Genomic DNA, 14,616 nt, shown 5'->3' with positions numbered 1-14,616 from the left:
AATGTGTAAATTGGGTACTCAGTGTCAGGTTGAAAGAGATGTCCTGGCTTATTTGGGTCTATAACTATAAAGTTCAGGATTTTTTCACTGTGCCAGAGCTTTGATCAGACTTTTTATCAGTCTAAAGAACCCAGAGCACAGGTTATTAATCTTTCATCAAATATTTCACTCAAGAACCCAGAACTCCAGTTTATCCCTCACTTTTTCAGCTCTTCCTGGGCTCAGTCGAATATATTTTTATCCAGAAAAATGGCTGGTTCCCCCCTGCCAAGGAATGAGTCCAGTCATGGAGAAGATCAAGCCTAAACCCCATAAATATTTTCCCTTTGAGATGCAGAGACAAAGAATCCCCTCCCTATAAAGCTGAAATTGCAGAGTGGGGAAGGCACTAAAGGACAGGTCATGCAGGACACAAGGGCAAACCAGTAATTAGCAAGAGTGATTTATCTAAAACAATTGGCATCCGTTAACAAAGCTGGATCTGGAAACAATCATGGTTAGTAATTGATTAGGAAGTTCTGCATGTGGGTGATTCACGTGCTGGGCACTTTGAGGCCGAGTATAAAAGTGCTCGACCTCACATCTCACATCATCACTTCTCTTGTCTCACTCTCTGGTGCTGCAGGTAAGTGAATTCCTGAATTCCTGAACTCCTGAGCTCCTGAATTCCTCCTCTAACCAAACCATCGAGTGTGGTTTTGGGATCAGGCTGATATTCTCCTGGTGGGAACCACTGGTTGTGGCATTTGGTGCTGTGGTATGGTTGGGAAGGTGGGGGTTGATCACAGGCTGGACTCGGTGATCCTGGAGGGCTTTTCTGACCTCAGCCGCTCTGGGATTGTGTACACGAATCCATTTGTAACTTCTCAGCCAGTGAAAAATGCAGATCTGGATGAGATCTAAGTAATATTCCATGAATATTCCATTTGTGTTCAGTGCACAATTCAGGGATGTATTTTGGGTGCCGAGCTATCAGAATTCTCCTTGTCCCTTGATCCTCTTCATAGCCTTTTATCCTCATGTTTGATCATGAAACCGATGTGAATTTTGTTTTATTTTCCTGCTCTTTCTTGCCCACAGATCCCCACCCCTGAGCCATGGTTCACTCCCTGAGCCCCTGCACTGACGGCAGTGCCTCCCCCTGCAGCGTGGCTGTGCCCCAGCCCGTGGCTGACTCCTGCAACGAGCCCTGTGTCCGGCAGTGCCCCGACTCCACGGTGGTCATTTACCCTCCTCCCGTGGTCGTCACCTTCCCTGGGCCCATCCTCAGCACCTTCCCACAGCAGAGCGTCGTGGGCTCCGAGGGAGTCCCTGAAGTCGGAGCCGGTGTCGGAGGCGCTGTTGGGGCTGGTGTCGGAGTCGGTGTTGGAGCTGTTGTTGGGGGTGCTTTTGGTGCTGCCCGAACCCCTGGAGCTTCCCAAGTTTATGGTGGGGCCAGGTGGGGCCGGGGGTACCCAGTGGGCAGCTGCAGACCCTGCTGCTAAGGCCAAGATGTGGCGGCCGGACGAGGGTGACCGGCAGGACGCGGCTCCATGGCCGAGCCCTGGGGCATGGCGATCAGGGAGAGCTGAGCATTTGGGGTGGCATTAAAACCATCTGTGTATGTTTGAACACCTCAAAAATCCGTTTCCATCCTTCTACCCTTCCTGGTTTTCCTTCTCTAAAGCTTTCCTCTCTTTCCAAGCACTCTGTTCTCAAAGCTATGGGCTGTTCCTGGTTCCTTGGGGGCTTGGTGGGATCTTTGTGTCTTCCCACTGAAAGTAGATTTAGATTAGGGAGAAATTAGAATTTTAGATTTTTAACATTTAGATTTTAGGGAGAAATTAGGAGGGAATTCTTTCTTGTGAGGACCTGGCACAGGTTGCCCAGGGAAGCTGTGGCTGCCTCATCCTTCTGGAAGATTCCAAGGCCAGGTTGTATGGGGCTCTGAGCAACCTGGGATAGTGGAAGGTTCCCTGCCCATGGCAGGGGTGGGACTGAATCATCTTTAAAATCTCACCCAAACCATTCTGTGCTTCTGTGACTGTGGCAATGTCAAGGATCTGGTCAGAGACTCCCTTCAGATCCATTTCTAAGCTCTTTCCATGGCTACTGATGGATAAAAACGGTTCTGCAGCGCGCCAGCCCCTGCTCTGCTGCCGTGCTGTGTGACCAGGGCTAGCTACCACCACAGGAGGAGCAGTCCCAGACATTCCCTGAGTCACCCCGCATCAAACCACGGCTTGTAGGCAATTTGTAACCTGTGCTGTGTCTCACTTGTTCTTCCTCATTAAACCAGACGTTGCAGCAGGTTATTGGCGTGTGGGTGTCTCTGTGTGTCCCCTGTCCTTGTCCTGCTGCACCAACCCCATCTGGTCACCAGGAGAGTGAAATTCATGAGGGATCTGGCCAAGGTCTGTGGGTGTTCTCCTTTGCACGGCCACAGTTGTCCCTTCCTTCCCCACATTCCCAGTTTCTGTGGAGATTTTTGCTCAGTATTGGCTTTCCTGGCTCCTGTTCCTGGTGTCCTGGGGATCCTGGCAGTGGCAGGAGCAGAGCACAGGGTTGGAAAACTCTCCAGGATCCCCGAGTCCAAGCTGTGCCTGATCCCCACCTGGTCACCCAGACCAATGTCCAGTCCTTCCTCAGACACCTCCAGGGGTGGCCACTCCAAACCTCCCTGAGCACCTCCAAGGCCTGGCCACCCTTTCCAGGAGGAATTTCCCCAGATTTCCCACCCTGAGCTTCCCTGGCACAGCCTGAGGCTATTCCTTCTTGTCCTGTCTCTGTTCCCTGGGATCAGATTCCAAATCCTCCCTGGCAGATCCCAAATTCCCCCTGGATCCCCTTTTCTCCAGGCTGAGACCCCCCAGCTCCCTCAGGATCCTCCATTCCCTTTTCCAGCTGCTCCAGCCCTGTTCCCATGCCTGGACACTCTCCCCTTTCAATAACCAGGATAACCTGGACATGACACGGATGCTCCCTCATAGAATTGGGGATTTCTTTGGGAAAAAATTGATAATAAATCTTTCCTCAGCTCTCCTGGCCGTGTTTGAAATGTTATATAGCGTGTGAGGAACAGCGCCAGTGTCTTTAAGGATTGCAGGGTGACGTCGGAATGTGGGATTATTCCAGGGTAGTCACTCTTTGGGGAATTATTATCCTCATGTGGAAGGAAAACAAAGTTGCCCAGGCACTGTAATAACGTGTAATTAATGTTGGCGCACTCTGGAGCAGGTGATTAAACCAGATTCTCCCCGACCACATAATCCTTACAAAAGAGAAATCCCTCAAACCTCAAAAGCCAGGGAAAAATCCCCCAAACCTCAAAAGTCTTTGTTGTTGGGAATATTTGGGAATGAGCTGCAGTTTGTTTACACCTCTCAAGATGCTCTTTCATGGCCTAAATTGAGATCTGCGTTTACCACAAACCAGAAAAATCAGTGAAATTATGGAATTTTGCCAATGGGTTTTGGTAGAACTATTTTTGATACATTTTTACTCCTGTTGCTATATAAGCCCTTGGTGTGAAATGTCCTTCCAGAGGATGAAAGATATTGGGTGTCTCACTGAGAAGATTCAATGCCTTTTTAAGATGGAAGCATTTGCTAATATCTCTTAGGTTCATTATTGAGCCCAATTATTCAGTTTAATGATAATTATGAGCTAACAATATCAATTTAATTATGGCGAATTTTGACCTTTTTTCCCCCTGTTCCATGCCCCACTTTCCCTTCTCCTAAAAGGCTGCACTCTTTAACAAATAATTTGAAAATTTTGTCCAGTTTGGGCGATCATCAGGTGCCCAATTTCTCATTTGGGACAGGTTTAGTCTTTAGGGAAGATCCTCAGCCTTGCAGGGAATCTTGGTGCTGGAGGCAACTCCTGTGGCATTAGATGTTCCCAGGGGAATATTTAAATGGATAATTCCCCAGTGAATACATTTCCGAGTTGGAATGGAATGACAGGAGTTGGTTTTCAGTTATTTAAATTACCCGGCTGTTGCCTGTTATGATAATATCGCAGCCAGGCCGCAAGTTCCTCTCACCATCCCACTTTTCCTGAGCCTCGGGACACGAAAGAATTCAGGTTTTAGGATCTGGGAGAGATCAAGGAAGCTGTGGTGGAGCTGATGGTCAGGAACTGGAGCAACAGGAAAGGGGGAATCGGTTCAGACCGAAAGAGGGGAAATTTAGGTTGGATATTGAGAAGGAGTTCTTCCATGTGAGGTCCTGGCACTGGATATTCCATGGATTCCCCACCCCTGGAAGCATCCCAGGCCAGCTTGGAGCCAGCTGGGATGGGATGATCTTTAAGGTCACTTCACCCACCCAGAATAAGTATAGGAGAAACTCAAATTTTCCTGAGGTATCAGGACAGATCCATGGAAAACGAGCTTTGGTGTGGTCAGCAGGGAGACCCTGGGAGGGATCTGGGCTGCAATTCCAGGGTGATCTGGGACTTCCCGACTTCTCCTGACGAGCTGGAATGAACAGGTGAGGAAACATCCCATCCCTGTTTGGTGACTCCTGCGACAGGAGCATCTGGGGTGAGGAATTTGGCACTCCAGTGTCTCCAGAAGGTTGACCTGCAGCAGAGGAGGAGATCCTGGAGGAGCCCTGGATCCCTGGAGCTGAGGGACGCCCTCAGAGCCATGACATTCAAAGCAGGAAGAGGAAGTGAGGGGGGAGCCAGGTGGCTCCAGGTCAGCGTTGTGGCGGGAGGTGATGGCGGGTGACAGGGCTGGGACTGGCAGGAAATCACCACCTGTGTGTCCTGTCCCCAGGGAATGATCCAAGGGGGAATTCAGGAGGCAAGGACATCATAAATGGTGCTGTGCTGGCAAACTTGGGCAGGGGCGGAGGTGAAGTGGGACCAAAGGACTCAGAATTTCACCCAAATCTTTGGCTTCCTGGGTTTTATTCCATCTCCTCTCCTGTGCAAGGCTGTCCAAACCCTTCCCCACTCTCTGTGCAGGCAGGAGAAGCCTTTGCGTGCCAGAGGCATCCCAGGAAGATAAGCTGAGCTTACCAAGACTCCACCATTTGCTAATGCTTTCCCCGGGGAACCCAGCCCATTTCGCTGCTGACAGCAGAAGCGTTGCAAAACCTCTCTTAAAGGCTTTGCCACTTTCAAAGGGCTGCTCTGATTTTCTGGGGCCGTGCTCTGCTTGGGGAGAGACTCCTCCCTGACCCCCTCCCTTCCTGGGGCACCCCCGTCTGGGGCTGTCCTGCTCAAACTGGGGCACTGAGGAATCAGACCAGACCTCGCTCTTGGCTGGGGCTGCTCCTGCCCAGACAAGGAAATGGAGCTCTGGAGCTCATCTCTGCTCCTTGGAACTGGCTCCAGGTCAGAGTTTTGGGAAATCAGTGACACCATGGAAAGAAATGGATGTTGGGCTGGAGGATCAACATTTCTGCTGACTGGCCCTGGTTTACTGCCCATGGAATGGCTTCTCCGACCTCCTCCCTTAATTATTTTCTCGAACCTTTGCTCTGAGAGCTGGAAAATGCAGAAATGTTTCTGCAGGAGGCCACCATGGCAAGAGGAAGGGTGGCCATGGCGATCTCTGGGAAATCAGCCCAGAGGTGACCCCTCACAGTCACTCCTGCAATAACATTTGTGACTTCTGCTGAGCTCTTTGATGTGGAACTGGGCTCATGGGGGATCCAGGCAGCTCTGCCTGGGCTCTGCTTGTTGAAACACCTATAATCTTTGTATTCTAAATCTAAATCATCTTTAGTATGCAAAACCAAAATAATTTTTAATATTCTACATCTAAATAATCCTTTGTATTTGAAGCCCAAATAATTTTTAACATTCTAAATCTAAATAATCCTTAGTATTTGAAATCTAAATACTCTTAATTATTCTAAATCAAAATAATGTTTAATATTTTAGACCTAAATAATCTTTAGCTTTCTAAATCTAAATAATCTTTAATATTTTAGGCCTAGATCATCTTTACCATGCCAAACCCAATCTAGTGCTCCTGCGGGGGCATGGCAGGGGCTGGCAGGAGCTCCCTGAAGAACCAGCTGATCCATCTGCAGAGGAGCTGAACCCTCCAGCAGCTACCCATGGCTTGGCTGCCTTTGGACTTTTCTCTTGGGTGGCTTTAACCTCGAGCATCACCGATCTCCTGCCTTGGACGACCACAAGATTCCCCTTCAATCTCTCGTTTTTGTGATTTATTGCCCACACACAATCTCCAGCTTTGCTCCAGGAGCCTCTCTGGGGGCAAAATCAAGCGAGAGATTCCTCTTTCTGGTAAACCCAAAGTCAAGGGTTAGTTAAGGTTTCTCCTTCTGCTGGGGGAAATGAGTCAAGGCAGGAGCCATTGAGATGGAAATGTGGTGACAGTTCCTAACATCCGGAGTCTGGACTGCCCTCTCATTGCAGGGCTCCTGAGGGTGGCTGAGGGTCCCCTTAAAGTCCTCAGACAAAAGCAGAGCAGACATTTGATGCTTCTAACCAGAGTAATTTTAATGGAAATGAGAAACAGCGAGGAACAGAAAGAAGCTGGCAGAGATACAGAAGGGGCTTTGGCAAGCAAAGCATTCCCGATGGTGGGCGGTGTTTTTCCTGGTGGAAATGGTGGAGTTTGCCACCTTTTTCTTTTTTTGTGGAGACTGTCAGGTGAGGCACAGCAGGGACAGAGAACAGGACCTCCTCTGCTAAAAGTCACCTTTGGTCAGAGTTGAACAAAGTGGACTTTGTTGTAGAAACTCCCACACAAAGTGCCTGCAGATGAACTTAAAAAGCGCTTTCCTCACACCCAAAAGTCTCTTTCTACTCCACCAAAGTTCTCTAAAGGTGCCCCAGCCCTTTCAGTGTGACAGCGGGAGGGACAGAAGATCCTACAGAGGGTTACATGGAGTGTCCTACAGAGCCTGGCACCCACACATCCCCCAGAGTCGGAGGTGTGAGCACTCGGCATTCCTCAGCACCAGAACTGAAGCCATGAATCCATGTCCTGAATTCCATCCCGTGGGCGCTATTCCCTCTGAGAACAGCTCAGAGCGTTCTGTCCCCAAACTGAACGGAGAAGGGGAGACTTAATCCCAGGTTTCCGAAGTTACCCAAGTTACCCACACACCCCAGGAGCCCGGAGAGCCCCTCAATCCTCCCTGAGAGCTTCCCAACAATGTCCCCATTGAGGTTGGCGTAGACGATCCCATGGATGTTCCCAGAGGGGTGGAAGAAATTCCCTATGTTCCTGAAGCCGGACGGGGGCACATCGTGGCACTGGTCCCGGTAGAAGCTGAAGGAACGCCTGGGCCGGAAGCTGGAGCTGCCAAAGCCACCAAAGTTGTCATTGCCAGCCTGGGCGCAGCACGCGTTGTCACAGCACTCCTTGAAGGAATTCATCCTTGTTGATTTGGAGAGCCTGGAACACACACCCAGAAACAAAATTTATGGGCTGCTGAGGGCAGAGCAAAGGCTCCGACTCGGTCCCTCCTGTGCATCGGTTTCACCCTCCTAATTAACTTGTTTATTTTTTTAATCTCCTCAATCCCAAACAACTTTGCTTTTTTTCCCCTGTCAACGTTTGGAAACTGCTGACTAAAGGTAGCAAATGAAGGTTTTGCTAGCTGAGAGCTGACTTTTCCCGCCCCAGAAATCAGAGAAATGCAATAAATGAAAGAAAAATGCAGTGAATGTAACCCAGAACTGAAAATTACTTTTTACTACAAGATTGTGGTAGCAAATTTCCAGTTTTCAGCACCTGAAAGCCTAATACTAAAAAAGCACAGGAAAGAAGAGCAAAAAGTTTTGAGTGGAGCAATTCCTTGAGATTGCAGGGAATTTTGTGCTTGGCGTTGGCTCCAAAACGACAAGAAATATCCTACATAACGTCTGTATCTGCACATAGATACAAGTTTGTATTTCTATGTTATATAAATATATGCAGACACAGCAGTACGTATTAAATAAATAAATAAATAAGCACTATAAATTTAATATATATTCATATTAATATCCATATTCATATATATATATATATATATTTACTTATAAAGAAATATTTGGAGAAACATGCACAGGAGAATAGAGTCAGTACAGACCTCTGCTTCACGGGGAGAAGTTGAGACGAGAAGTGGAGAAGAGCGGATGACTTTTTGGAGTTGGGGGTCCGCTTTAATACCATCCAAAGTGTGTCATCCCACCCCTTATTCCTCCAACCTACGTCACAACCATTTTAATATTTTCCGTGCTTGGCGTCGCCACGTCAATGTAAACCCTTTAGAATTTCTTTAAAGCATTTCTAGGGAAATTGCCCTGAATTCCTTGCGGCCAAATAGGGAAATAGTTGAGGAGATATTTATTAATATGGGAAAATATTCAGATTATTAAGGCTGTGGCCTAGGAGGTGGTCCATCAGCTTGGCTTTGGCGCCTCCGGTGTCGCTCGCGGAGGACGAAGTGAGAGGTTTTGCTTTGGTGTGCTGAGGATTGAGGAGCCTCCACTCAGCATCTCCGTGACTTTCCTGGTGGAGGTGTCTCACTGGCTTTGTACCCCAGCTTCTCCAACAACAACCCAAAGACATTTTCCAACCATCTTGTGGGGGTTTGCAAATATTCCTTCCTATTTTAAGTAGATTTTTGGGGTACTTTTTGACTTTCATAGAAGAGCATCACCTTACTATGGCTCAGGAAGCAGAGACCTTGAAGTGTGACCATATTATTAAATCTGGAGGTGTCTTTCAGTGGCAAACTATTAATATTTAAATCCAGCAACACTTTGCAAATTGAAAACATTAATGAGTGTTTATGAAGTGCTTTGGTATTCAAAATTTGGAGGAAGCCTCAACATCCTGCTTGCTCATTATTACGCTTATTTTATATTCAAATTAATGCCAGAAATTAGGTGAAGGTCACCCAAGGAGCTCTGCCCTAAACTCCAGGGTTCCTCCCTATCTCAACTTCTACACGTGGTGATTCTTTTGGAAAAAATACCAGCAGTGTTCTTTAGTGTTCATTTAATGCTCTTTTAGTACTAATCCTGATAATTTCTTTATTTCCAGATCAAATTGAGGTTTGAATTCTTCACTTTGCTTGGCTGAACTGGGGTCAAACCCTCCAGTGAAATGCAGAAAACGCAGTTGGATTTTTGTTAAAAACATTCTTCCTGCTCCTGCAGCAGCATGGCTTTGATTCAGGAGAACTTTGGAATTGAGATTTATTTATAGTTCTGTTCCTTTCTCCTGAAGTTGATGAGGTTTAATGCAAAATCCCTACATTTACATTTCCTTTAGATAAAACCCCATGGTGCATCTTTCTACTGAACACAAATGCTTTCAAACATGTGGGAAAGTTTTCCTTTTTTTACTGTAAATGTCTCTGTCTCAAATGACCTTGAGAAATCAGAAATGACTTTTCTCTAATACAAAAAAATTTTTGGATTTGACAACGGAGGCAATAAAATGGTATCAGGAATGTTGCTGGCCCAGAAAACGTTAAGATGAAAGAAACCTGTAATATATGGGACATACGGGAACACACTAATAATCCCAAACAATGAGGAAAATTACATTAATTGAAGATATGACGTGTACAGGCAAATTTGTTTGCCAACCAGTAGGGATCCAAACCTTTTGAATCCACAGGGCGTCTGAGATAAGCCAGGAGGGCAAAGCTGGAGTATAAAAAGGGCTTGGAGCTCAGGACTCCTCATCAGCTCTCCTGCCTTCTCCTCCCGGTGAACTCGGTAAGCTTTTCCTCCTTTCTTCCCCTGGACTGGGAATTTTCCTTTCAGAATTTCTCTTGGGGTTGTGGCTCCTCTGAACTGTCAGGATTTGCTGTTCCTTTTACCTGGGCTTGCTGGGTTCAATTTTAAAGCTTAAAGTGGAACTTTCCTGGTCCTGTTGGTACCTGGGTTCCCTGAAAAGGGATTTTCAGGACAGCAGAGGTAGGAAAGGGTTTCTCCACTGTGACTCTTGGTGGGTTTTTCCTTAAATCTCCTATTTGAGGCAGGATTTTGGCTCTGTATGTCCACACAGATGTTCTCATGTGTGTCCATGCTCTGTGGTTTCTTCTGTGGGCTCTCAGCATTTTCAGGTGCAAATTAAAATGGATGGAAAGCACTGAAATGGATCTTAGGGTGATGGACCTGAAACCTGAGGGGTGTTATCACAGGAAAATTCTGGGAAGACTTCCCTGATAGAGCCAGGAATGCAGAGCTCCGTGAAAAGCTGATATCCTAAAAGAAAATTAGGGTTGCCAATTCCTAACCATGCTCCCTCGGAAAAAACCCTGAAGCAGCAGCAAGGTTTTGATCTATGGCCAGTGATTCCTTCATCAGGGGTTCTACCAATCCCAGGAGCACAGAAATAGTTTAATACTAATATATTGAATCTACATTAATATAGAATATAAAATAATTTAAAGGCAGTGGGTAGATGAGCAGATTAAACAAATGGGGCGTAAGGAGGAGCTGAGGTCATAGCTTTTCCTCTGCCCTTGTTCTCACGGGACCGGTGAGGAAGATTTCGGGCTCTGAGGTTGCTGCTACTCCTTGGAGCACTTACTACTCTCCCTTTCCTCCCTGTCGCAGGTTTTACCTCCATCTCCCAAAGATGACTTTCCTCCAAGGCCAGTGCGACGACGACTGCTTCTCCTCCTGCAACTACGGGGGCCTCTACGGCTACCGGGGCTACGACTGCGGGAGCCCCTGCGGCTACCGGAGCTACGGGGGCCTCTACGGCTCCCGCGGCCTCTACGGCTTCGGGGACCGCTACGGCTGCGGCAGCTTGTATGGCTACCGGGGCATCTTCGGCTCCGGGGACTGCTACGGCTACGGGGGGCTCTACGGGGGCTACCGGGGCTTCTACGGCTCTGGGGACTGCTATGGATACCCCGGGTTCTACTCCAGCCGCTACGGGTACCCCTTTGGCTCCCGCTACGGCCAGAGGTTCGGCTTCGGGGGCTGCTACAGCTGCTAAAGCCAGAGGGAGCGACCCTGAAACCCAGCCCGGGTTTGGTGGGATTGATGGAGAGTCCGGCAGTGGAGACCATGGCTGGGCAGAGTTTTGGGGAGAAGAGGCAAGGCCGGGGTGCTCTGAGAGCTCTGCTCTGCTGCTGAATGGATGATGGTGATTCACCTTCATCCCGCTGCCCCAGCTCTCCTCTCAACCCAGACCTTCTCCTCAATCCTCCAAGCAAACCAAACTCCGTGTTTTTGGCAGTGCTGTACAAAAAGTTCCTTCTGACTGGATGATGTGGGTGTCATGTGACTTTTGGGAGTGTGGTCTTTCCATTCTGTATCCCTTTAAAGTTATCTCTGCCTTTCATTCCTATTAAAGATTTTTTTTCTGCATCAATTCAGCATTTCTGGGTTTATTTGTCATTTAAGTTTCTCAAACAGCTTGAAGTCTTTGGTATCCAAAATCCTGAGGAAGCCTTATCATCCTGTTTGCTCTTTTTAATGTTATTTTAAATTCCAATGAATGCCAGAAATTCAGAGGAGGACATACAAATATGAAATCCTTCACAGCAAAAGGATTGGGAGACAAAATTATGAACTCAATCCTGTGTCCAGTTCTGGGTCTCTCATGCCAAGATGGACATTGAGGAGCAGGAGCATGTCTGGATAAGGGAATGGAGCTGGAGCAACTGGAGAAGGGAATGGAGGATCCTGAGGGAGCTGGGGGGGCTCAGCCTGGAGAGAAGGGGATCCACGGAGAATTTTGGGCTCTTCCAGTGGGAATTTTGGGATCTGATCCCAGGGAACAGGGACAGGACAAAAGAGTAAGATGGTGGCTTTGCTTGTGTGGATGTTGGCCTGGAAAACTCAAACCACTCTCTTGATCTTCCACACAGAACAGAAGAAAATCAATTTCAGCTGAATAAAATCCATTTTTACATGTGGAGTTGCAATAACACAGTAAATCCAAGGACAAGAAGCCAGAAAGTGGGGGGGGGGGGGGGGGGGGGGTGGTAGGCAAATACTCCTAAACACAAAAAAACTGATTGAAATGTCCTCATTCCTCCAGGGCAGCCCCTTCCAAGACCTGACCAGGAGGAAATTTCTCCTCGTGTCTAACCTGAGCCTCTCCTGGCAGAGCTTGAGGCCATTTCCCCTTGTTCTGTCCCTGTTCCCTGGGATCAGATCCTGAATCCTCCCTGGCAGATCCCAAATTCCCCCTGGATCCCCCTTTTCTCCAGGCTGAGCCTTCCTCAGGAATCTCCATTCCATTCTCCAGCTGCTCCAGCCCCATTCCCTTCCCCTGAAGTTCTCCAGCCCCTCAATGCCCCCTTGCCAGGAGGGGCCCAGAGCTGAACACGGATTCAAGTCCAGAAAGTCCCTTCAGAATTCCACAGCTCCCAGAATATCCACCCAAACCAAGGACACAGGCAAGAAAACAACTGAATCTCCAGAGGATGTTTTTTTCAAATGCAGAAAGTATTTAATAGAACAAGAAAAAGAGCTGGCACAGACACAGAAAGATTATAGTTTTGGGATGCTGGAGGCAGCTCCAGGAGATGAGTCACGGCTCTCCAGAACATTCCTTTTTGCTGAAGTTGTGTTGTTCATCCTTCAGGTCCTCGTAAATGCAGATCAAAGGCGAGACAGCTGTAACGCTCCCTCACCCAGGGCTGCAGCGCCGTGCTGGAAGTGCTTATTGAAAATGCAGATGACACCAAATCTAATTTCACAGAGGTCCTCCAGCCCCATTGCAGCAGCTCCAAGAAGTTTCACATGAATTGCAGATCGCCCCTCCCGTTGCTGAAGGGGCCGTGGGAGGGTTTAAATGCAGAATATCAGGAGAGTTGAGAAAGGCAGGAAGAAGGAGACAGACAGAACAACAAAAATAGAAATTCCAAGAGGTTTCAGAGCACAGCAAAGCCCCCACTTGTGGTGACTTCACCGTGGGGGCTTCACGCTTGTGCAAACATCAACAGCGGGCTCATCCGTTCGTCTTCCGTGGGTGCGGGTCCGTTCACGGGGATTTTCCCCGGGCTCAGCAGCAGGGGTAGCAGCAGGAGTAGGAGCAGCACGAGGGGTAGTAGTAGCGCGTGGTGCAGCGCCGGGAGGTGCAGCAGCTGCCGTAGGAGCGGCGGCAGCAGCTCAGCGTGCGGGAGATGCAGGGGTTGCAGCTGTAAGTGCGGGTGCAGGTGCGGTAGCAGGGGGAGCAGCACAGGGTGTAGCAGCATGGGGAGTAGCAGCACGGGGAGTAGCAGCAGGACATCTTGGGGTGAGGGGGTGGAGGTGATCCTGGAACAGGGCGGGAGAAAAAGGGGGAGAAAAAGGGTTTGTAAGGGCAGAGTCGTGGTGTGGTTGGGTGGAAATGTTGGGTGAATCCCTCAGGTTTGTGTGGGATTTTCATGTCATAGATTCCTAGAATCCCAAGATCCTAGAACTCCAGGACCTCAGGATCCCAGAATTCCAGAACGCCAGGGTCCCAGAACCCCAGAATCCCAGGATTCCAGAACCCCAGGATCCCAAGATCATTGAGGTTGTAAAAGACCTCCAAGATCGAGTCCAACCCCATCCTAGAGCACTGAGTGCCACATCCAGTCCTTCCTTGGGTTGGGGACTCCAAACCTCCCTTCCAAATCCTGAAAACCCTTTCCAAGAAAAGAAAATCTTCCCGAAGAAGGGATTTGTTTGGGTCCAGGCTCCCAGGACAGGCAGCTGAGGTAAATCCCATCTCAATGAAGGAGTCCCAGTGTCTGACTCGAATCCCTCCCAGCGTTTTCTGGAGTTCTTGGAAACGCACAACGCAAGGAGTTCATTAAGTCTCCAGCCTCCCTGTCTGCTTTTAATCTTGGCACATAAACAATTCCTTCTCCTGGGCAACACCGGCTTTGTTAGTGCCAGTTCTAGCAAGGACGCTCTGCTGGACAGAGAAGGTTTAAACCCTGCAGCTCAGAGCTGCCCCAGGGACATCAGTGGGACAAAAACAATTCCTGGGACTTTTCCATATTCCCCATTGCAACATCCTGCCACAAAGACCCATTTCCTCCTTGCACAACCACTCTGCCTGGGCCTGAAAATTCCAGGTGTCACCACTGGAAAAAAAGAAACCCATAACTTCTAACTCAGCTTCCCATCTTTCCAAAGACATGGGAATGTCCATGCATTGATCCCCCCAGATTAAAAGCATCCAGAAGAAAATACCCATGAGCAAAGGATTTCCCCCCAAATTCAAGGATTCTTCAGGAGAAGAGGAGCTGGACTTACCGAGTTCGATGGGAAGAGCAAACCAAGAGGAGCCGTGTGAGGAGCACCGGGGTTGGGAGCACTTTTATATTCCCATTGTGGATGTCGGAGCAGTTCCCCGAGAGCTCCCCTTAGTCACGGGACAAATTTGGGAAGTACATCAGCAGCCCAATTGCTATAATTGTTTTCCTCCGCATTGAGGACAATTTTGGAATTCCTGGGGCTGGGCACTGTGATTACAGCCCGGGAGATTCTTTCATCTCCAGACTTTCCAGGACAGAGGGATTTCTGGGAAAGCACCCAGAGGACAACTGGGAATGTGGCTGGAGGCTACACAGAACAGCTCCAGCCCCAATTCCTGGTCAGCTGGGAGCCCATGGATTGGTTCTTTACCTCGTGGCCCCACCAGGGAGGTGGGCACTGCACATTTTGGTGACGTAAAACAGCCGGGGAGCGGAGGAGAATTACCCC

At 48.6% G+C, this 14,616-nt stretch overlaps 2 protein-coding genes across 2 annotated transcripts; both read left to right on the top strand.

The window, feature by feature from the left end:
- Positions 1-1,097: 1,097 nt before the first annotated feature.
- Positions 1,098-1,484, top strand: LOC135288357 (claw keratin-like). The gene has a single exon (XM_064401710.1). The coding sequence runs from the start codon at positions 1,098-1,100 to the stop codon at positions 1,482-1,484; it is 387 nt and encodes a 128-aa protein (XP_064257780.1).
- Positions 1,485-10,558: 9,074 nt separating this feature from the next.
- Positions 10,559-10,924, top strand: LOC135288058 (keratin-associated protein 6-1-like). The gene has a single exon (XM_064401342.1). The coding sequence runs from the start codon at positions 10,559-10,561 to the stop codon at positions 10,922-10,924; it is 366 nt and encodes a 121-aa protein (XP_064257412.1).
- Positions 10,925-14,616: the final 3,692 nt, after the last annotated feature.

This window comes from Passer domesticus, chromosome 32, assembly GCF_036417665.1.
Source record: "Passer domesticus isolate bPasDom1 chromosome 32, bPasDom1.hap1, whole genome shotgun sequence".
Lineage (NCBI taxonomy): Eukaryota > Metazoa > Chordata > Aves > Passeriformes > Passeridae > Passer > Passer domesticus.
The sequence above is the reverse complement of the archived record's forward strand: the minus strand, read 5'-3'. Positions and strand labels throughout refer to the sequence as shown.